We start from the raw sequence: 24,530 nt of genomic DNA, 5'->3' as shown, positions 1-24,530 counted from the left end.
ATGAGAGAAGGGCGCATTTGTCAGGAATGGCCTCCCCGATTCCAAATAATCCTCACTGTCGCACAATCAGAACGGAGCGTCCATTCTAACTCTCCATCAGATGCGGAAGAAGAGATCCAGACGACCAGGGCTGAAGAGAAGAGGCTTCCTCTTTTTTAAGGCAGACTGAGAGGCATAAAGAATTTTATCTATTCTTGGGCACAAGCATCTCAAAGACAACTGGATTCACAGATGGTGAATCTGAAGACTGAAGATGCAGCCTATCTAAATCGACTCAATACCGGGAATACCTGACTGGGACCATGGGTGCCTCTGGAAAATTTCTGTTGAGTTCCAACAACTCAGAAATCCTCCCTCACACAAAGAGATCCGAGAATTTGACTCATGAGCATTAAACTGGCACAGGCAAAAATCTCCCCTTATGTCAAATTACAGAGGCTAGAGCCATGCTGGTTAAGAAGAGATTATGGCGAGACTAGAGAAAAGTCTCAGCCTCTTGTTATGTTTCCTACTTCATTTCTTTTCAAGAACGGAATGACTACTATATGAAGTATTGCCACGTCTGACTGCCTGTAAGGGGAGAGAGAGGAAGCGACAGACTGAGAAAAGCGCCCTCCTTTCATAGCCCCCCACCCACCTTTAAAAAGGTTCTGGAGAAGGACTATTGACAGACTGCGGTTAACTGCTTTGAGAGGGCTGTGTGGGTGGACCCATTGTCTTCAAGTGCAAGCCCTTTCCTGCTGCAACTGCCAACAATTATGCCAAATACAACAATGGTTTTACAATAGGGACAAAAGTTTTCCAGACTGAAATGAGAAAGTCTTGTAACGCAGGCAACTAAGCAGTAAAGAGTCATGCTAAATAAGCGTGATGTCCAGAGTGCACACATACGCCTGCATAACATACACGTCCGTGACAGTGATAGAAAGTGCTACAAAAAAAAAATTACCTTCACTAGTTCGGTTTTGTTGTAATCATCCCGATGTTGGTAAATGCACTGGCTGAGAAGAGTATGTAGTTTTTCCAAAGCGAATACATTGAAGTTCTCAGTTATCACAGTGACAAAATGCAACAGTTGCTGAAGGAAAAGAAAAAGGAAACGGCAAGTTTAGAATAGTGCCAGATCCTTTGCATAGGCTCTTTATGTTTTCAGAAGCTAAACAATAACAACACAACTGACATCCTGCTGTCTTACCTTGTTAAATAAAATGAGTGACACTTTAGAGACCGGATTAAATAGCTCACAAGATTTAACTGGAGAAAATGAGGTAATTTTTCGTACTTCAGAGAAAAGGAAGGCTTACATTTCAGACAATATTTTATTACTGATCGATCTATTACAGGGACGATCAAAACTGCGAATCAGCTGCTTCCAGAACAGCAGGGAATGACACGATCCATTTTGCCGTAGAGTAGCTGCTACAGCAAACCCACTGTTGCATTTCATTAGAGAAAACGTTGCTGCAATGCAGGGCACTGTAAAATGGGCCTTTGGAAGCCAGGCTACAGATATTCTCGATACAGCTGTGCCAGCTGGCAACGGAAGCATCCTTAGGTGCTCACCTTTACCCATTAGCTGAACGCGTACCATGCCTACAGCTCTGCTGGCAGAACACACTGCTCGAGTGTCTGAAGCAGATCCGGAAGCAAAGTTAGATCAGTTAGCTCCTGCCTTTAAACTGCAGAGCGGATCAACCAGCGGGGTCACTCGGCCTGTAGCAGGTTACCAACCTCTCACACAGTTGCTTCTGTTACCAGAGATGGAAATGTGATACTCTCTGGGAAAGCAGCAGTACCAAGCTAGTGGCAGCACCTTCTGCCACTGCTGCGGCTGTTTAGGAACTGTGTGTCGGGTGAGGCTGTGAAGATGTAGCTTAAGAGAGCAGCCATACGAAATGAAAATAGGACTGCCTCCCAACCGCCCGTCATCAAACTCTGCCTCCCTTGGGTCAGCCAGCACAAAATCTGAGCATTCCCCTCAACTTCATTCTGTACAACATGCAGATAAGACACACAAAACCGATGCAGAGTGCTTTCAGCTGCTGAAAACAGAAAAGGTAGGATGTGACAGAGGTGTATGGTCAACGTTCCCTGTGAAACTATTTCTAACCACTGTCACGTAGATGACTGCATGCTCCTCTACATCTTCACAAAGTTCTAGGCCTATTACCAAGCAAATGAACGAACAAAAAAAACCCCAAACAAAACAAAGCAGCTACATTTGGGAGGTTCACCTAGCTTATTCATAGAATCATAGAATGGTTTGGGTGGGAAGGGACCCTAAAGATCATCTAGTTCCAACCCCCTGCAACAGGCAGGGACACCTTTCCGCTAGACCAGGTTGCTCCAAGCCTCATCCGACCTGGCCTTGAACACTGCCAGGGAGGGGGCAGCCACAACTTCTCCAGGCAACCTCTTCCAGTGTCTCACTACCCTCACAGTAAAGAATTTCTTCCTAATATCTAATCTAAATCTACCCTCTTTCAGTTTAAAACCATTACCCTTTGTCCTATCGCTACGTGCCCTTGTAAAAAGGCCCTCTCCCACTTTCCTGGAGGCCCCCTTCAGGTACTGGAAGGCTGCTATGAGGTCTCCTCAGAGCCTTCTCTTCTCCAGGATGAAGAGCCCCAACTCTCTCAGCCTGTCTTCATAGGAGAGCTGCTCCAGCCCTCTCATCATCTTCGTGGCCCTCCTCTGGACTCGTTCCAACAGCTCCATGTCCTTCTTCTGTTGGGGGCCCCAGAGCTGAACGCAGAACTCCAGGTGGTGTCTCACGAGAGCGATTGATTCACCGCACTTGAGTTCCAAAGAGGCGCTCTGGTATGAGCAGCTAGCTCCAATGACACCCATGTTAACGAAACAAGTTTTCTAGAAGACACATTTCACGACTGTAGCTCTCCTCATAGCTGAAACATATATAAGCTGAAACACATAGAAGGGCTCTACCATACCGTTTCCAGTGGGCAATAACTTCCGAACACACGCTGTTAGCACCCTGACTCTAGGAAAACCCTGTGGGGCTTCTCTACGTACACAGGCAGACATGAACAACAAAACCCTCTGAAACCTGCTTCTTCAGGAAGCCAGCTTTAAAAAGTCAGTTTCACCTCTACAAATTAGGTCACAGCTTAAAAATGGGACAGAAATTGTGTCGACAAGCCGCTTCACCAAAGGGGATTCCTATCTGGTCACATTCTCCCCACATAGGGGAAACATCCATGTAATACTCCCTCTCTCATCACGGCAGGTGAACAGCAGCCCTCCTCTGCACTGGCCTACGTCCAGGACTCCAACCCAGCAGTTTTCCTAGTTTTCCTCACTGCAATATCCCCTGAAGATCGGGTCCTTGTTCCACCCTCTCCAGTTCATGCAAAGGAACCTCTTTTACACCCTGCAGCTAGGCCCAGTTTTAACCCTTTCCCCAACTCTCGCCTAGGATAGCAACTTGCCTCCTGCGAGGGACTGGAAAACCCTTACAACACTGTAACTGTGTGAATGCTGCATTTTAACACTGGATTTTGAAAGAGATTCAGAAAAGTAGGTATTAATATTTTTTCCATGATGAGCTTGATGTGAACCTGCTAACTTAAGGTTTAAACTCATCACTGCTAGAAATAAAGGTCCTTTTTGGGTTCCTAATAATCAAAAACGTGCAAAAAAACCCAAACCAAAACCCCCAAATCCATCAGGAAAACTCTTAAGACATTAATAACCAACAGTACTAGCAGGTTGTCAGCGGGCTATTTTAAAATTCAACAGGCCCTTTTAAATTAGAAATGAGGAAGAGAACCAAGTCGCCTAAAATTCAGTTCACCAAAAGCAAGAACAGCCGTCTACACCAGGTGCGGAAACACAGCAGTCATAGTCCGTTACAGGTTAAATTATTTCACAAGCGATATATCCTTCCTGTAAATTGTTTTAATTGGCATTGGTTAACAGCTGACTTAATTTACAACTGTGCACGTAAGCAAGAAAATATCCTACTTCAGTATGAACAAAATTGAAATTAGATTTACTTGGAGCTCACAGTAATCCACAATCACTGGCTGTGTGAGAATTTCCGTTGCTTTTTCGACGCCTGTCACCCGTTGCTCTTCCAGCCGAGAACGTCTTGCACGAGTCACAAGGTGTAGCCCCGAATCTGGAAAGACACAAAATTTCTTAAGTCAGGATTTCTGTTTATCTAGAACACAGTACCAGTGAAGTATCCTGTACCTGGAATAGTGTGTCTGTCTGCAATGACAGAGACTGAACTGTTACCATGTTTTCACTGAGAAATGCTTGACTTTTACTTTCTTTCTGGCAAAAGTCACCGCTCCATTAAAATTAGAAATTCAGACACACAAAAAAAAGCACTAGAGAAAAAGGCAGGGTAAACACAGGAAAAAAAAACATAGTCACGTTGCCATTACAGCACTGCACGGTAAAACTGCAAAGTAATTTAGGTTAGGAAACACATCTTACACTGCAAACGTTAGGACATAAGTCTCCTATTCCACGTGTGACTCTGGGTCCACACTGCTTGGAGTACAGCTTTTTAACTTAACGCTGCTCGTTACTGGGAAGATACTCATACAATAAGAGAAAGTCAACGAGTGTTTTTCAATTAGGTACCACTTGAAAAACAACATTCAGAATCAAAAAACCAGCAGCTGTAGAAAAACATGAGTTTGGCTAGCATAACTAGAGGGGCAGCATCATTATGCCAGAAACACTGTGTGCTGATTTCAGAGAGCTACCACAGGAATAACAGAATGGAATAAAAGAAGGCTAAAACCTAATGAATAGTGTCATCCTTCTCAGGAAGAAATAGGAGCTACATGACCTGTTTGACCTTTCACTTACCATTTTGTTTTTCTGGGGACTCTTCATCCCTCTCTACTTCATTTTGGTCTTCTGGAACAACAGAAAAGTGTTTGGAGATGAGCCCTTCTTCAAATCTTTTATAAAGCTGTAAACTTCAAAAGCTAAACACGTGTTGGGCAGAGCTAAAAGAGACAATTTTAAGGGAATATCTGCTGGAGAAAAAATTGTCCGTAAAGACTTACACCTCATCTGCTTTCTGATTCATTTAGTGGTGGTTAAAACACACTTTGCATTTTTGCCTTCCAGAAAAACCCACCACTCTTTGTATTCACAGAGTACTGCACAAAGCATACGGGTGAAGTCAATGGCAGAATTCCCAGGCATGCCAGTGAGACCAGGAAACTTCACACCGTGTCATGCGCATTAACTGAAAGAAACCCAAGTCCCTTTGTCCTTTTATGTCCTTTTCACAGGAAAAGTAAGGAAATAATGATCTTTCCTTTACACATTTATCATTATCGCTCCCCTATTTTTTTCCCTTTTCCCCCTTCACTTGGAAATCACAGTAAGAGGTGGCAATAGATTTTAGCTATTATCAGTGCAGGGAAGGGAAAAATACTGTTTCATATAACTAAAAACTCGTTTGAGTATTCAGAAACTGACACGTACAACATTTTTGACTTCACCAGGTAGCTATTGAGGAGCCATTAAATGTCAGCTGGGTCATCAAGGCCAGTGTCTTAGGCGGCGGTGCTACAGGCAGTACTTCCAATGGCCGCCAAGCTTAATTTCATCAGAAACTTTGAGTCCATTTATGGTACTCAAATACAAGCATATGAAAAATTATTGAAAGAAAGTTACCACCAGATACTGTAGAGCTATTAACTTACAGTTAGCAAAGTTTTCTATGTAGAATATCCTCACCTGGGCTGTTTTCTGATGCAGGAAGTTTAGCAGCTTGATTTACAATTAAGTCCTCAAAAAATTTTCTTCTTTCTTCCATATTAGGCAACGGGACTTCGAAAACTTCTTCGCAATCATTATTAAACAATCCTTTTATCTAAGGCGTGAGAAGATATTTCAGATATAAGGCCACACAAATTCATATTCTATTCCAAATAAAAGATGAGTACCTTTCTAAATTAAACTGAATAATCATCTAGATAAGAACAACTGTGAAAAGTTATCTTCTTGGCCTTAAAAGGCTAGACTTTCACAGGTTAGCACGGCAAATTAAAATATCTTCTCTAGGAACACCTTTAGAATTAAAGCTCAAGGAAGGGACCATACGATACACTGATAAAGTCGTGACATTCACCACCTCCAAGACTGCTTATTCCGTATTTACCTGCCTCGCTCTCCTTCAGTTAGAATCTGGATGGCAGCTATAGAGGGAACCGGCAGGGTTCAGGAAAAAAGTGCAGGCTTTTTGGTAAGGTGTGGGTTTTTTTGGTTTTTTTTTTTTTTTGTTGATTGGTTGCTTTTTTTTAAATTAATTTAAATGAGGTGTCTGGCATACTTCCAAGTTTTACTCCATTTTTCAATCTCTACTACCAAAAGGTGTGGAAGGAATTTCAATACTTATTTTAGAAGTAATTTATTAACAGTATAAAAACTTCCACAGAAATGTAAGCCCTTTCAAAGCCTTTGGTGATCAACACATCTAAGTAAGTCCCCCTCCCCCCAGCTGAGACAAAACAATCAGAGCAGCATATTCACATTTTGAACACCTTCCTTTAATGCACACTCTCAGATGTCTAGAAAGCTAAGCATGTGTTCCTACTGAATTCTGTTAAGGAATACAACTAAAAATTTGATTTCCAAGTTACTTAAACAAAAGTTGGAACTTAGGTTTCTAATTTGTAAAGCTTTCACCCATATGAAGAAAGGAATTGAAATTTTTATTAAAGATTTTAAAGTTGAAATTACATTCCACCATTAACAGTGTGACCACCATACTTTTCCCGTAAAAATGTCTTTTCACTTTTCAGTAAAAATATCTTTTTCCCATTTACATTTCAATCACCATATATTGTTGACTAAGTACATAACTAACCATCTTCAAGTCACTGGAATTACTGTCTGAAGTAAATTTATGCATCTGTCTAATAAACATGAGTGTGTGAGAAGGGGGAAAAAAGTTGGGTCAAAGTCCGTCTCTTTACTCAGAAAACACTTTAGACAAATGCTTTCAGCACTGTTTTGTCTAAGTAAATTTTTAAGAGACCTGCTTACGGTGCCTGGGTAATAACAGGATGAATGTGCCTAAGAGTGCACAGTACTCCAACGCTTACAGGATTTATACATTAACAAGAAATGGAACAAAAAAGTAAGAAAAGTATCAACAGAAATACCTCTTTTGGGAGATCTGCATGACACACATCAGATGTTGCAAGCAGCAAAACCGGAGCAAATGCTGGCATGTCCTCCAGTAGTGCTGTAAAAGTAGCGTTCACTGTAGGTCCAACAGCCTCGCACCACAAATGGATACGTGGGATATAAATTATACTTGGTGCTGTTCTTTGAGCTTCTCGCATCAACTGGCAAAATGAAAGCTTGGATAAGAAAACTAAACCGTGCAGAATAGGCTAATAAATAGCTACGTATCACCCAAACTGTCTTATGACATAGGAGTATATGAAGCCCAAACTTCAAAACAAAGAACACCACCTTAACAATAAGGTAAAATTTTCACTTTGGCTCAAGTACAGACATTGCTATGCAGACAGAAACAGATCTGAATCTCTGCCCGACTTCAAAACTACTTAGGTGTAAGAGAACTCCTAAAGAGCCTCACAACTCGGCTGGTGTGGTGATGTGCCCGAAAAAACAAGACTAGCCCTTCAGCAAGATGTATTAGTCTCGGTAAAATGATACACGACTGCGACTACACCATTTTCAGTTCAGAGCGGGCACATATCCAAGTCAGTCTGGAGCACAGTCTGAACAAAGAAAGACCTGTGTGAAAAGATGAGGGCTGACACTGTGAAAGAAGCCTGGTTACAATTGATAATTTCAAGTACATTTTAGAAGAGGTGACCAGTCTTCAGCCTGCCTGAACAGCTAAATTACTCACAGCCCCTCCTTATTACCAAAGGATCCACCAGACCAGATGATGTGCTTTGGAAGACCACAAGCCATTGCCTACAGATGGTTCCTCAGTCACAGAAGAGGACATGCATCTACCGCATGAAGGAAGTGGCAACAATCCTTTCACACGACAAATTTCTCTGTGCGCCCTTTCAGATTATCAGTATTCTGGGAGTTCCCATCACAAGATGGGAAGCACACATGGTATGTCCAGGCAGTGACTAGATGTGGTAGTTACATGACCACAGATGCCACCATCACATCACAAAAAAGGATTTGTTCCTCTTACGTGACAAACGAGTACCCAGTCACGTAATGGGTCTGTCCTTACTTGTACAGCTCTCAAAGGCTGCTACTAAAGGTCAAAAATATTTTAATACAGTGATGCCAAACAACGCAATGGATTTCATGCCTAAAAGTAAAAAGGAAAACAGCACTAAATCTGCTTATATTTAATTTTCTTAGTTAATAAAAGCATACTGGTGTACAAATGTAAGCGTTCCACGAACTTTAATGCTTTTACTGCATATACTGCAGCAGTAGAAGCTGCATATGTATATGTAAAAAAAAAAAAAAAGAAACACTGCTTTTTCCAAAACCTTGATTGCCTTACAAATATAATAAAAAAAAGAAGGCTACAAAAAGCGCACGACACGCAGTCAGGCTGATGCAGAGCCATCTACAGGGAGCACAGAGTCTTAGAAGCAATGATCCCACTGAGATGGGCAGGATTTCTTGCCATAAAGAGGGGTTTATTAGCAGCACCTCCCAGCTTTCTGAGCTGCTAGCAACATCCTCACTGTTTCATTAGAAGAAAAGTGGATTTTTCAAACAGAAGTAAACCTATCGACACATTCAGACCGGGACACCTCCGTTAACACTTCATTTTGCTTACTTTACTAGTTTCTATACAGTTCATGAATCCTATGAGATTAAAGAGAAAGAGGATACCTGCGCACACATTTCTGCCGACGATGTGACGCTAGTGGACAAAACCGATGCGCCTAGTGTATAAACTGGAAACTTTTCCAGGGCATGTATTACTGCAGGTGCCAAATGAGAAGCTTGCCCATATCCTGGCTCTCCAACTAGTAAGAACCGTGGCCTGTACGATGCTGGCTGGTCATACGCATTTCTAGAACAATAAGAAAACAAGTTTAAAAATGAAGTGATGAATAGGCACACAGAAGTTAAAAATTATTTTCCTATACACTTTTTTTTTTTTTGTAAATACTCTCCATATTCCAGCAAATAATAAGCCGGTCTGTGATCAGGAAGACTATCAAAGCCCATTTTCTTACAAACTTGTACCATACCTCCCCTAAGAAACCCTGTCAATCCCCAGCATGTCTGCTGTTTGTTTGGCTGGGTTAAGTAACAGCTCTTAAATCACACAGGGGGACTGCCCAGCTACATACACACACCACAACGGGTTGGTAACCTGATATGGGGGAGAATAACATCTCTCTCTCTCTCTCTCTCTCTCTCAGCACACACCAATCTGCATCTCTTCACTGCCTGTACACACTAATTTTCAGTCAAGTCTTGAGTTTAAGTAACAGTGAGGTCTCTACATCTGTCAAGTCTAGCTGAAATTTGGCCATAGTTCCTGGAGATGGTGGGAAGGAAGGAGCAGAACAACATTTCCAGAAAAAACTGAACGTGGGCACTGAAACACATTAGCTGTATCTGAAGAAGTACACAATTGGATTGGTTAAATTACAGCAGTACACTAAATACAGATGAGATTTCTATTTATTTTATCCAGTCATTCTCATTGTTTCATCTTTGAATTGCATATTAATTTCCTAGCAATCTTGCTTTACTGGCATGAAACACATTTGTGAAGAGCATTTCTTGTTTCCGCCACAACACTGTTGTACTGTTGTACTGACTGAAATCAAAGATCCTAGAGACCTAATCAAGTTCAGCAGGTCAGAAGATTTTCTGGACAACACAGCAATAGAAATTGAGCCAACAGTGATGACAACAATCTATTTTTTCAACTGTTGGCTTAGATGACTTCCACATTAAGATGTCAAAAGATTAAGGTAAACTTAGCAGGTTAACCAATGTCTGCATTTTGTACCTTTAAGTTTTTCTCACATGTGGAAGCCTGCAAACAGCTGTGCTTTACTTGGGGAGCAGAAGATTTGCTTGGGACCACTGCACTGAGAATAGGTTTTGCTTGCTTCTAAGATAGAGGAGCCGAGACCAGTTCACAGGGCCTTTTGAGGCATGAAAGAAGTAAACATGTGTTGAAGGTCAGTTCTGAACACAGAGCTGTAAACAGGGAATGGTTGTTGATGTTTTGAGCCCAGGACACTGTGGCTCTTCCCAGAATGGGTGATGAGTGTTTAGCGTGTGAATGTTGATGTTATCTTGAATGGCATAGTCTGGCTCCTGCATTGTAGCAGTTAAACAGGGTAGTAGAATAACAATAAAAAGCCTTAGGCCTTTTGGCTTCAGGCCCTTGCATCCTCCATCTCAGAGTCTGTGCCTTCCTTGCCGCCCGCCGCACTCAGTGTTTTAACAAACCATTTCTCAATTTTGCTTCTGCTACGTAATTCGCTACTAGTTAAACAATCTTGGAAGGTAGAAAGGCAAAAGATGGCTACACAAATCCATACCAGTTTTTTCATTAAAAGGACAGACAGCACATTTCTTTGGTTTTGACTTTTTCAAGGAATACCATGGATTAAATCAACACGTTCTAATAGCGTATGGCTCACTTCAACTTAGGAAGAAGAGGGCTGGGCCGTTCAGTTTCACGGGTTACGGCAGTGTATTCCATTAGAACATTAGTACCCAGATGGATCTTCCCAGTCGCTTCTTGCCAATATTATACATCCCCCACCCACATTTCACTCCTTCATCTGCCACCCCTCACGTCAGAACTGTTTACAGACCCAGCCATCTTAAAAATGTAAACATAAAGGGGACAAACATTTACCTGCTAAAACTGAGGAATCTTTCCTTTTGCCTACCAGGCATTTTATGTGTTGGCTTATCTTCATAGATTGATGGTGATTCATCATCACTGTCAATCGCATCATTTCTTAAAATATGACTTAAACTGTCTGAAAGACAAGAGAGGTTTGTTAACTCTCCTGAATGGTCCGTATCTCCCTCTCACATTAACACAGCTTCTAAATGAGTGCTGGAAACCCCTTGTATTTCTTCATTTGAGGGCAAACGCTGAGTGCTATTTCCTGAAGAGTTCATCCTACCACAGACCTAAGGAGGTCGCACAAGTCCCTGCAAAACTGTCCTAAGTCCCAGGATTTGCATAAGGTATACCTCTCTGTTGGTGAAAACTTGGGATGGTTTTGTCCTTAGAATGAAGATGATCAGGAACAACTTCTCTAGCTCGTAGGCACCTGAAAAACCCAACAAGGCCACTTCTTTCTGGAGCAGGTTTCCCCCACAGGATGTGGGGAAATTAAGTGAATGCTATGGCCACAGACTTCCATTTGTCTACGACTAGTGAGTCGGAATAGACCAACCGACCAACCCATCTTCTAAATAAGGCTCCTCAAAGATCACCAAAGGAGGAGGTAATGGAAGGCGGACAACAGAGAGGAGGTGCAATTGCCGATCCCTTAGCATCTCTGCTTTTCTTTTGTTGGTGGGTTTCTGCCTCTGTTTTACCAATGCAAATCATCTACCAGCTCTACTGGGAGTAATACTGGTAAAATATTCTCCAGGGATTAGCATAAGAACTAACTATTCATGGATCTTCATTAATCAGCAGTGGAGGGAGTTTATCAATTTATTTGCTGTCACCAATAAACCCGATCAGGGCTGACGCAGTCAGGAGTGCGAGCTCACACATGCGATGCAAGCCAAGCCCCAAAGTATACGCTACTAGAACATTCTGATCTCACGCGCAAGTGTACGGCGTGATCCACAAACGTTTAAAATTAAGAGACTACGGTTAAAAATCACGATAGCTAAAATAGGATTCAGCTTGACACCCTTGTACTTGTATTGCGATCCTGACATTCTTCAGACAGGAATTAGAAGCATTCATGCAAAAACGCCCTTCCCCCCCATCTAAACATTTATTTTGAGAGGTGCCTCATACATTAAACCTTAGATCCACCTCTACAAATGCTAAGCATGATGTTAGCTACTATCAGAAACAGGGTGCTGTAGTAGGGAACGCATAGTTCTCTACTGCTTATTGCAAGTCATTCACAGCTCCAATCCAGCACTTCAGTTTAGAATCCAGAATAAAAACTATGCACGATATGCCTGAAAAAGAGGCGTGCGCAGGTGTATTATCAAATGCTACTGTCATTAAGGCTGAGAGGTTTGTGTATGCTGATTGCACAGATCAGAAGTTTTTGCTTTAGCAGAATTTTGAAGAAGTGGACGTTACTGTTATACCTTGCTGTTGGTCCTTCTTTAGTGCAAGTGCTGCGTAGGGAAATACTCTCCGCAAGGCTTGTAGAATTCTTGCTAGTGTATTTTCAAGCAGCGGTTTTGAAATAGGGGTTAGCGCTCGCCCAGGTGAAGCCACAGCCCTCTGTGAAGCTGGAACAGTCTTCTGTATAGCCATGACAAAATCCTGTGCTGTTACTTTAAGGGAAGCAATATCTAACTGCAGTTTCTCGCTACTTGTGTAGATCTGAGGATAGCAGCGGCGCAAAGCGCAGACGACAGCTTCAGCACATAAGGATTTAATATCAGCACCGCAGTATCCTAATAAACAAAACAAGAATCAAATGTTACGCCAGTCTCAGGCAACACAGAAGTCAAGGCCAAGACTTCCAAAGTGCAACAATGAAAGACTTTGTATGCAGCCAAAAATTAACAAGTTAAGAGAGAATTTAAAGAGTTACTGCACTGCAAAGGAGTTTTGTTAGGTGGCTCGCAGCCTGATATCCTGCGCTTATGAAGCAGCCTCCTAATCAAAACTTTACTCCCGAGGAAGATGCCCAAAACCCATTCAATGTTCTGAGAGACAACAAGAAAATTAAAAGAAGCATCTAACTTTGTTTGGTCCCAAGGGGTGCCAGCTGCCTCACTGCCTCGCTCTGCAGCAAGACACAAGAGCTCGGGTACTGCCTGCTACAAGCTCAGATTCCTTAGGACTCAGTTACATACAGTAACTCATTTTGTTTTCAAGCTTACCAACACATTTTTCAGCTAGCTCCTCCAGCAACATGTCTGATGGCTTAGGGGTCCAGTCTCGTGTGTGAATCTTGAAAATCTCTTTTCTAGCCTGGAAACAAAATGGTTGTGTTTTAGTTTGTCCGAAGTTTTCTCTTAAAAAAAAAAAAACCAAAAACAAAACAAACAAAAAAAACCCACAAAACCAAAAAAAACACAACACAAAACCCCAAAACCCCTCACGTTAATACAAGTACTTTTCTTATCTGCGAAACTTTTAAGTATTTTGAAGTTCACTCAATACGCTCTCTGCTTTTTCAAGCAGGAAATTTAACAATTCTCAACTTGTTCCATTAAACTCTTTCTGGGGGGCTGCAGTGAAATAAAAGGCATTTATAGCTTCCATAAAAAGTCCGTTTCCACAAGTATGAGACCTAATGGTCCTGAGGAAAAGACTGTAGTAAAAAAAATTATCTGCAATCAGAGATTCTTGAGCAAAGCAAATTCTCTCAAATGTAGCAAAATTTCATGGTGACAGTCTCATTAGTTCAGCACATTTGCTCTTCTGCCAGTTCATTCCAGGAAAGCAGTCCTAGCACTACCTTTCAAATTGCTACAGTTACTCTAAAGAATAACAATTATGACTCAAAGACTGTCACTGATCCAGAAAATGTCAAACGTTGTCTGTCCTCGTCTCTCATCTTAGCAAGACTGTCATTTAAGTATTGCCGGGTACACAGATTAATTACGGCAGATTTCTAGAATTCTTCCACAGCAGGGAATCACGTACTAGATCTGTTTCACGGCATCTCCCCTCCTGTTTCTGAAAGCAGATTAAAACTGTAGGCAAATGTTTATACACTGTTTAGGGCACTTTTACTAGCCTCCAATCCAATACGCATTTTATCCTTTTTCCAGAAGGTGTGAATAAAAGAAAAAGAAATATCAGTGATAGCCAGAGAAAAAACACAAGAACAGGGTTCCAGTTTTGCACACTACCTTCCCCCTCCAATATTTTTTGGTTCCTGTACACCTGGTTTTCCTTGCTTAGCTATTGCCATTGGACTCGAAGCTTCCCAAGCCCTGCACCTGGGCAGCGTACTTCACATCGCTGTTCAAGTCCCTGTTACTAAGTACCAGTAAAAACATCAGATCCCAAAATACTTATAGGTATTCTCTCCCAGGACACCCAGCCTGGGAACAATCCAACACAGGTACAACCACTATCCATTCATAAACCAACAACTGAGAGCAAGAGCGCTTCAGGATGAACGTGCCTAAGGGGATTAAATAAGTAAGCAAACACGAACCGCTTTGGGAATGAAAAACCTTAATTCACTCCAGCACCAGCCTTGATAAAAGTTTTTGTCAGCAAAAAGAAATTCCCGCGTGCACACCATTTCTTTCATTTTCAAGATGAGGTAGCAGTAATTTATGGCTAATGCAGACTTTCCTCCTTAAACATTTCAATGGCTAGCAGCATGCCATTTTCTTGTCCGGTCCCAGTGAAACCAAAACTAATCCTACAACTGACTACTTGTTGAAATCGTCTTAATCATATACATTCAGTACCAGATCTGCCCTCCACAGTACAGCACAGCCTCTCCAGATACCCGCTTCTGTCCAAGTTGTACAATACTGATTTTGACTTGAACTGCTCTGTGGTGTTGCACTGTTATGTGGTTTTGTTATAAAGACGGACTTTGCCACATTAGCATTAACGCCGAGTTGAAGTTCTGACCTCTTTGTTTGGCAAGCTGAAGAGGAACTCTCGATCAAAGCGTCCAGGTCTTCGTAAAGCAGGATCTATAGAGTCCAGTCTGTTGGTGGCTCCGATTACCACAATCTCTCCTCTGCTGCCTAAGCCGTCCATAAGTGCCAGAAGTGTGGATACAATAGAGCTAACAGGAAAACATAATTTTCATTCACTGGTTTAGTAAATTTTGTTACGTTCTACGTGACCTTCTCCAATGATCACTCAAAAAGGACAAGCTTTGATTGATGAGGTGCTAAGCAGCGAAAGACTCATTTTTAAGACATAAAAAAAGAGATAAGGTAACACAGGCCTTGTGCTGATATCAGGCTTATGAATTGTTTTCAATCCTTGTTTAAAAATCATCTGAAATTTCATAGCATTGAATTACTAGTTTTCAGGACAAATGAATGTGTCACATAAAGTTAAACAGGTTGTGCTCTTCTTTTCACAAAGATCAAGCAGCTCCTATGTAGATAAAAAAATGTGTTACCTGTAAGCTTGGTCTTGTTTACTGGACCGCGCAGGAGCAAGACCGTCTATCTCATCAAAGAAAATAATTGAAGGTCGCATCTGGTAGGCCTAGAATGATAACACAGGAATATTGACATAAGTAAACCAGCACTATTTTAAAGAGAAAAATGCGTGAAAAATGTTATCGTTGGAAAGTCGCTGGAACTAGATTATTCAGAACAGCACCAGGGACCTCTACTAATGGAGCTAATGGAGTAAGTGGCACAAGTAACAGAAGACAGCAGCCTCTGTCAACCCACTGAGACTGGGGAACAGGAAACAAATCATACCAGTAGTTTTTACCTGCTATTTGGCAACCACCGAGAACAGAGACGGGACTTAATTCAACTACAGGTTCTGGAAGCAAGCTTCCGTTATGAATTTAAATGACCACGCTTCCAGCTTGCATCTGTTTCCCTCTGATCTAAAGCCACCGTCTCTTGCCTCTTGCAACCTCTTTTTGTGGCTGGGTTGTGGTGCTTTGTTGTTTGGTTTTGTTTCTTTTTTTTTTGGGGCGGGGGGGGGCGGTGTTTGCTTTGTGAGGGTTTTCTCATTTGTTTTATTAACCTTTCCCAATACATCTCGAGATTTCAAGCCCCTAAAAAACCCACTGAAAAGGGAAACACTGACAAACCCATTTCAGTGGCAGGAACTGACAAAACACAAAAAGGAGTGAGTTCTTCTTAAAAATACTGACCACGGAAAATTACAGTTACAACTCAGACAGAACACACGGCGCATTTCAACCTTACCTGATCAAATAATAAACGAAGCTGTTGCTCAGATTCCCCCAGCCATTTACTCAGGCAGTCAGCACCTTTTCTCGCAAAAAAGGCTATTCTCCTGTCACCTTGGCTACATGCATTAGCAAGTGCCCGAGCAACCAGTGTCTTTCCAGTCCCTGGTGGACCATAGAATAGACAGCCTCTGCAATTAAAAAAAGAAGATTCACATAAGAAAAAAAACATCACTGAAAAGTACCTATTATAACCCCCATCCCTAAAACGCACAACTCTCCGAACCAAAACACTTCATGTAGAATACAGCAGTAACAGCTGATGTGGGAGAAAAGTCAAAACAGACAGAACTTTTGTGTTCCTACACAATTCAACAAGGCAGTAAATGAAATGAATAAAAAGAGAATAACGCAGACGTACAAAACCTCGAGGAAAGATCGTAGTGTCCCAGAAGGACACTTCCAAAATGGCTGACAAACTAACAGGGGTGTTTACAGCACAGTGGAGCCAAACAAGAACAAACTTCAGTGCAGAATCTGAGACTGGGCTAACTTATGAATCACCAGGTCATTCTTCAGTGATACACGGCATATTCATTCTTATTTGCACAAAAGGCAAGATTTGATAGTAAAGCATTTCATTCTCCCTTAAAAAGCTTTAAGTTACTGGATTTGGTGTCCCAGACCATCCATTGCTGATGAGAAATGAGGAGGAAGTCTAAAGCTGGGAGGGTACTCTGCATTTCCAGATTAAATACAGCCATCAACTCGAAAAGCCAATACACTGCTGTTTCAAAAAGGATTTCAATGAATAAAGCAGCAAAACGCTGAAAGATCTTCTTGTCATTATTTGTAATACTTTCAGAGTTACTGAAAGCAAGGAATTGAAAGTCGTATTTCAATATACCATGATGGAGTTTTGCTGACCAAAAATATATAAAGCTAACAAATCTCTAATGATTTCATTCCATAACGCAGAACTACTTTAGCTGTCTAAGAAGTGGACAGATTCTTATTTTAGCCCAAGCACAACAAACATTGCAAGGTTCTAGCTGCAAGTCCTATCAATTGTAAAATTGATACTTGAGCACTGGAAAAAAAAAAAGAGTCGGTGGGAGAGAGAACTGGACTTCCAAGCAACAAATTACAGTTGACTACCAGTAGATGCTTCCTTCCTGCTTATTAACTAATCAAGTTGACTTGTACATCCTTTGAACATATATATATGCTATCCGTTTTTAAGAAATGACTTTACTACTACCAAGAAAAACCATCACCACTGCTGAAAATTTTGAAGCACGGTAACGTATTGATACCTCTGTTGAATATTCTCCTGAAAACGGGTGAGTTAGAACTTCTCGTTTTAAACAATGTCTGTTACCTTGAAGGCTGAATTTTGTATCTCTCAAAGACTTCTGGGTAAAGCAAGGGAAAAATGACCATCTCTTTTAAAGCTGAAATGTGGTCAGAAAGACCACCCACGCCATCAAACGGTACCTAAAGATAAATTCAACAGAACACATTTTGTACGTTAAAGAAAGCTGCAACCTCGATAAGGTACCATCAGAAATTATATGTTAGCACAGAGGAAATGTTCTGGGCAATTTTCAAATTGCTTGAGAGAAAACTGTAAACCCAGGGAGCTGTAGACAGCACGTTACTGAAAGCTTTCATAAACACTGGAAACATCTCACCGCCACAACTAAAAATACTCACCGAACAATCGATTTGCACTGGATGAACATCAGCCAGACTTGCTCCAATTTTCGTTCGATCCTTGTCAATTCTCTTTAAGCCATCTTTCCCAAAGTTTAGCGGAAGACACCTGATTTGAATGAAGGAGAAAGAAAAGGTGCTTTGTACCTTAAGATGCAGCTACAAGATTTTTGCTTTCATAATGACAGCAAGGGAATGCAGAAGACCTTATAAATGAGCATACGCTTCCTAAGCAGTTAAATATTCATTCCAATTGTCTTACATTTAATATCCATGAGTAAATAAAGGAAAATGGTCACTCCAGACATCAAACGGAGATAATTATTTTGACAGCTCCTAGCACTTATGAATATCTGTGCCAGCCAACACAGCACATATATGAATGCAAGCTTCCCAACCAGATGTTCCTTACGTGGAGACCGTGAACCGACCTTGACTTGTGTGATGGAAGAACCCCCCAAAACACACTGATGTCTTTCAAAGGTTTTTTGCTTCTACATTCAAAAAGTTACAGCCCAAGGGGATACTAATTTCAGTGTGGATTAACATTATAAAGGCTGCCCACCACTGCTGGTCCTTCCCAAGGACTTTGGGACGCATGTGCCGGAAGACACACGTGTCTGAAAGACATCTGGCTCAAAACTTGTTTCTTACATTGTTAAAATGGTTTTTCTAGAGCATTTCTTAAGCAACAAAACCTCCATCATTTCCTCTGTTTATAACATTTTATGTTATGCTGGTTTCCTTTCTGAATAAACTATTGGAAAGCACAGAGGAGTAGAATTTTACATTAAAAATTACATAAAAGTGTTTGTCCCCCCATTCCTACCTCTTAAAAACTGGATTTTTAGATAGATTAAAAAAGAGATTAAAAATCAATTCTAAAAATCCCATTGTAGAGAGTCCAGTTACAGTCATCGCTACCAAAACATATGATTAAATAGAGTCACAATTTAGAAACTGTACAAGATGAAGAGGATAACATTTCACGGTCAGGCAGATGCAAACTCCTCCCAAGCAGATTTCTCCCTCCCCTGTTCTCCAGCTTCATTAACCTCGTTAAATCTCCGTTACGGCTCCGCTTCCTACGCGTCTCAAAACGCTCTTTGTCATCAGATGAGGACGTAGAATCCCTGTTGCGGACTGCACGTCTCCGTCTGCAAACATTTAAACAAACAAGTAAAAAAATTAAAGTACACACTAAGTAATATCAAAATTTAAGTGAACTCTATCTCAGAGATCTATTAAGTTTCCAGATCACTGTACTCCTTATGAATCTGACTTCAAGGTACATCACATGATTTTCCTTGTGGCAGCAAAATTTCATTGTTCTTAGGAAGGTAAAATGATTAACTATTTTGCAAATAAACCTCATAAACAAATTACTCGTTTTGTCCAATCTCTCTCTCTCACACACACACAAATCGAGTGTCACTTACCATTAGGTATCCGCTCTGTGAAACATAAACCTTTCGAACTCATTTAAGATTTGGTTTCAAAAAACCCTTCCTTCCGTAACCGTCTGCTTTCAAGGATGCTAAACAAAGAGCTCCTATTGAGCAAGAGACAGCACTCTGCATGCTCTAACTGCTGACAAGATCCAAAACCCCTTTGTCGTTACTATTGCAACTTACAGTTTATAACTTCATTTAGCATTTTTCTTGTTTAAGGACAGTTTCATACAGAAACATGAACTGATTCCAAAGTGAAACAAGAATCAGTATTTGAGTGATTAAAAAGAAAAAATCCACTAAAACTTCCACACAGGCTCTCCCCCTAACTGAATTATCTTCAGCTTTAAGAAAATAATTGGCATCCTTCAAGATTAAACAGTCTAAGATTTTGAGAGGGAGATTCTGGCTACAATTCCAGAACAAAAGAATTTCAGTTACACGGTTTCAGCCACCGCCTCCATAATCACCTTATCAGTGACCACAAATACGGCATTTTTAAAAAATCTAATGGCCCACAAAAAGCATAGTCTCCTCTCCCATTATTTGGTTTTTTAATACCTTCAGACTACCACGGCAAGAATCATACTATTAATCTGTAATTACCACCAATCCAAAAACGCTTGAAAGCATTATTCAGTAATATGACTGATAGCGATAGTTCTTCTTTATCAGTAGTGCTAACCATACACCAACCTGTCAGTTCTTTTGCAGCAAGAGCCTTGTGACTGAGCACTTCTAAACGAATCTCTCTCTCCAACAGGTGAAGACCGGCCCGAAAAACGTCTCTTTCGTTGTTTTGGTTCTGTTGAAAGCAAAGAATTTAGCATAATGGTACAAACAAGTTTAAGAGAAAGCAGGACAGTGAAAGAGGCAAAAAATGTGATGTTTCACCCATCTCTAATTTCAAGGGAAGTTTCAAGGGATTTGGGGGCGGTGACATTTATTTTTTAAATCAGTGCACAGGAGAAGTGAAAGAACACACACCTGCTTTATAAGGAGAACTGAAAACCACAAGAGTAAGAGTAGTAAGTCTGTTTAATTACTATTCTTTCAAGAATACACAGGTCATTTATGAAGTGAAAAACAACAAGTATGCCAAATGGCAAAGAAAGATAATGTGCACAGGATACATGCATTTAATAAAATTCACTTGCAGAATGAAGGTAAGAAATTTAAACAGAAGTTGAGTATGCGTACGTATTTTCATTAAATTAAAAAAACCCTCACTTATATGCCAGAAATGAACTCTTAAGAGAAACTGTGCATATAACCTACTTTCCAATGGAGCTTGATAGCGCTGAACGGTTTTCCTCTGCCTGGAGGGGTAATGCTTTCGAGTGTCTTCACCATCATCATCTTCTTTCGCTTCACTTTCTTTCGATGAAACTACTGTATAGCGACATACCATCAAACTGTTTAAGTACTGTTGCAAATTCTATTACATTCAAAATGCACTACACAGATGCTTATAGGTTTTACTATTACCTTCATGTTAATGACACAATAGATCTCAAAACCTGCAAAACCTTAAGATCAATTTATGCGAGACACATTCCAGAAATTACAAAACACAGAGAAGCATATATATATAGATATTGTCCTGTCCTCACTGAAATTGCTGGGTGACTTCTCATCAGTCTTAGTAACAACAATTCTGTCATCCGGCTTAAGTAAGATGCAGCTCCTCGGAAAACCACTATTTCAGAAAGTCATTCCTTGTTAATTTGGGAAAGCTGTTCAAGGAAATGTTTTTAGTACTAATACTAAAATAATATAGCGGTAAGGCTAAGCATGGTAATCTAGCTCCAAGTCCTAGTTCTGCCACAGATTACATAAGCAATAATTGCCAAGTCACAGGTTTGAGCTGCCCCCATCAGTTTCCTAATTGAAAACGGCAGAGTTTTCACTTTGACCACAAATGAGTTGCCGCATACTCTTTCCTTCCCACTCAACATACTATTTAACTCCTTTCTACGAGTCTCTCCTGCCCAACATGCTGAGATCCACACCCTTGAACCAAGCCATATAGTTCCTCCCTCTAGACTGCCCACACCTTGTATTAAAGCTGCTCTCATTAAAGCCTTGAGCTGATGCTCTCCTAACTAGATCTCCAAATGATGAGCCAGCTGTGCTTCTCCCTTACCAGTCACAAGCCCTTGGCACACCTGATCGTGTTTCTTTTTGTTAGTGCCTTGCCCTACCTTGGTTTCTTTAGCTCAGCCACTGGCTGGACTCCTCCTGTGGCTCCAGGTGTTCTCTCGCTGCTCTATGAGGAGGTGTGATCACCGAGGTGCGCACCTGGGAGCCACAGGCTAGGTCTGAACTAACAACAGGCCACGGACTGTTCTCTGGCCTGTTCGTGATTCGGAACAAGATCACCTCAGTGCTCATTAATACCTGGACATGTAGCCTGAACCTTTCTGTGAGTCTCCATTGCCAGCAGTCAAGTCTTACACAGTCTGTGTAACCTGTACAAGATACTGCCCTCACTGGGTATTGCATACATCAGCTCTTATTCAAGTTCTGATGGTCAGACACGTGATAAGGCACAGGGCATAGCCAGTCAAGCACAGGGACCAGCAAACTATTTACACGTGACTGGTCCTTTTTCTCCCCTTGCCCCTCTATTTTCCCACTCTTGTTCCTCCAAACATCACCTAAACCCCTCCCTTGTCCCGCCTTTGGTTCCTGCCCTAAAGATCCCATAATAAGGCCTGTGTGAACTGCTTTTCCCCTGCATCCCACAGTATGTCCCACCCCTAGGCAGTAACCCCTTAGTCCGAAAGGTGATCTGGAGTGCTGCCCCCCGTCACTCATCCAGATGGGTTCCACACCTCGCCACCGGGGCTGAGGGCTCTGCTGGGACAGCCGTGGGAGGGACCCACACAAGGGGGCTGTTCCTCCTTGATTAGAGTCCTTCATTTGCGTCCCTGCCTGCTATTGTGCACACGCACCCACCCCCCCACCGTGCTCCTCTGCGCTTCTGCAGACAGGACTGTGGTGGGATGATGGCCCTGGGAGTAGCCCGGCACGGTATTATTTGGGCTCCCCCTCCTGCCACTGTCTCTCTCAGCTCCGTTGTGGCTGGGCAGAGGAGGTCTATCACAAAACCTAACACTGATCATCGGCTCAACTATCATCCTTTTCTGTCCTTAAGTACCGTCTCGCCCCATTCTGTTCCATCCAGAAAGCTCCTACAAGGATCGTTGGACTGACTGCCTTAATCACAACTATCATTCTCCTTAAAACTTCAAAGTTTTTGCCCCTCACTTCAAACAGAAATACGGCCTTGTACGATTTAACCTTACTCCTCGTGTTATTTCCCGCTGAGTACCGGGATGACAGCTCCTAATTACAGGCCCATAAAGCAGCTCCCGCTCACTGCCTGCTAAACACAAGAATGAACAACACTATCTTCTCCCCTGCTGATCTTCACGCTCGGGAGGAGCTTTCCATACACATCTGGCAGCCCACCTTACTTCCTGAAAATTCTCCCTGTGCTGCTCAAAACTGAAAACTGTCATGCTCCTGCTGGAGCGACATCACTCTTTCTCTTTCTGAGTAATACCGTCCCTTTCTTTGTATTCCAACCTGTCCACAGCCATCTGCTGCCTTTTATCTTGGAAGCATTTTGGAAAAGCACCATTTTTTTTTTTTCTCTGGATACCTGTTCTGCGCTCACTACAGTACAGCCCTAGAGTCTGTCACTACGGCTTGTAATGTCAACAGCAATACAGATTCTTTTTAATAGATGAAAAATACTCAGTAGTTCAGCTTGTCTCAACTGTTTAAGACAATGCTTTTGGCCTGAGCAGAGTAAAGAAAATTTAAAACAGAACTAGCCTACCTTGATTATCAGCCATTTCTTCATCAGCTCTTTGGATTTCTTTCTTTCCTCGGGAGTACCTATCGAGGTTCTCCTAATCAACAGAGACAAGAAAGATCAGTCACAGATATGCAGAAAACCTGACACGGGCATTATTTGGTGCCTATGTAGTAACATTATCAAGGCACTCCATATACACAAAAGATTCAAGCGAGGTACAGGTAGGAGAGAAAAGGAACATCGTTATGGCACCCAGGATTACTAACAAGAATTTCTTCTTTACAACAGAGTTGAATACCTGTGAGAGTTAAATACTTATCCACATACAAAATCAAGTGCATCGACTAATCACAGGTTAATAATTCAAGAGTATGGCAGAACCCAGGGAAAAGCGATTCCTAGCAGACAAAATAAAAAACAAGCCCTGAACCAGCTGTTTGCAAAGTGCCCATTCAAAAATCATAAGGCAATTCAGAAAGCTTGGTAGAAGACATGTATTTCAGCATATCACTGTTCTTTCATGTCTTCTGAAGAAGGTATTTCCTCCACCCTTAGAGTGTATCTATAGCACGACCATAACAGTAAGATGGTAAATTAGAATTAGAGAGCAAAAACAAACGTGATTTTAGACTATGCTATTCTTTGGAAGAAGTTATTTCAGCTAAATTAAAATTACAACTAAATACTTTCCCTATGTGAAACACACTACTCGCATACAGAAATAGTAAAATAAATGAGTATCTACTTCTTCTGCGTCGTGGAACGCCCTAAGGTCTCGCGTCACTCGCCATCTACGCGCCTTCTCCGTGTCATCTATTTTTTGCCAAGACTGCTTCTGCAGTACTAAGATAAAAAGTTGACATGTAGCAGCAAAGATTGGCAAGTACAAAAACATTTAAAACAGTACACATAACCAGTATGACACTTCAATACAGCATGCACAAAGCAAGAGTCATTGACACTTAGCCAAATTGTCAAACACTACTTAAAAATTACATCAAATGTTTACTTTTTTTATAGAGAGATTCAAGAACAAGCGTTTGAGGATTTGCAAGCATATACTGTTTTCAGGTTTATTTTCCCCTCTCACCGAACACAGTAAAAAGAAAAATCTGTTTTAGTAGGAGAAAAAGAATTCTGAAGATCATAGTAAGAGAACAGGAAGAAATTACGGCAGTTTTTAATAGCACTTAAGTTGCTCTGCATGATAGCGTGAAGTCATTTTTAGTTCACAGCCTTCCTCAGATAACAGGTTGCTTATTCTGCTCTTAACTGTAATTTAAGTTTTGTGTTGGTTTTCCATGACTATATACGCTGGAAAAAACAGCCCACTGCTGCTAACGCTTCACAAACCTTTCAGAAAACAATGTCAATTTGGGCTTCACAAAGAGAACTAAGCCATGGACAGACAGGCAAAAACACTAGGACTATTTCACTTCGGCTGTATCCAACTGTCCTCGGTATCTTAACTCAACCGAGCGTTATGAAAATATTTGTAAGCATAGAAGAAAAGTTAGT

The 24,530-nt window shown here is 41.4% G+C and overlaps 1 protein-coding gene across 1 annotated transcript; it reads right to left on the bottom strand.

The window, feature by feature from the left end:
• Nucleotides 1-5,488: 5,488 nt before the first annotated feature.
• On the bottom strand, nucleotides 5,489-24,218 carry LOC137677471 (ATPase family AAA domain-containing protein 2-like). The gene is made up of 18 exons (XM_068424778.1): nucleotides 24,185-24,218; nucleotides 23,758-23,855; nucleotides 23,034-23,106; nucleotides 20,462-20,575; nucleotides 19,880-19,988; nucleotides 18,788-18,889; nucleotides 17,733-17,841; nucleotides 17,398-17,513; nucleotides 16,033-16,207; nucleotides 15,261-15,349; nucleotides 14,756-14,915; nucleotides 13,036-13,126; nucleotides 12,289-12,603; nucleotides 10,850-10,976; nucleotides 8,848-9,031; nucleotides 7,161-7,346; nucleotides 5,731-5,866; nucleotides 5,489-5,589 (listed from the first exon to the last, which is right to left on the bottom strand). Exons 1-18 carry the CDS (start codon nucleotides 24,216-24,218, stop codon nucleotides 5,489-5,491), a joined length of 2,319 nt encoding a protein of 772 aa, XP_068280879.1.
• Nucleotides 24,219-24,530: the final 312 nt, after the last annotated feature.

The sequence above is a fragment of the Nyctibius grandis genome, unplaced genomic scaffold (genome assembly GCF_013368605.1).
Source record: "Nyctibius grandis isolate bNycGra1 unplaced genomic scaffold, bNycGra1.pri scaffold_76_arrow_ctg1, whole genome shotgun sequence".
Classification (NCBI taxonomy): Eukaryota; Metazoa; Chordata; class Aves; order Nyctibiiformes; family Nyctibiidae; genus Nyctibius; species Nyctibius grandis.
This window is presented reverse-complemented; position numbering and strand designations above follow the sequence as displayed.

Bases quoted from the DNA above. Each gene is read 5' to 3' on its own strand.
- LOC137677471 (XM_068424778.1), bottom strand. From the start codon at position 24,218: ATGCAGAGCAACTTAAGTGCTATTAAAAACTGCC. The intron at 18,890-19,879 runs GTTGGTGTATGG...AAATGTTTGCAG, and splicing joins TGCTGCAAAAGAACTGACAG to ACGGAGACGTGCAGTCCGCA. The intron at 14,916-15,260 runs GTAACACATTTT...TTTTCCTGTTAG, and splicing joins AAACAAGACCAAGCTTACAG to CTCTATTGTATCCACACTTC.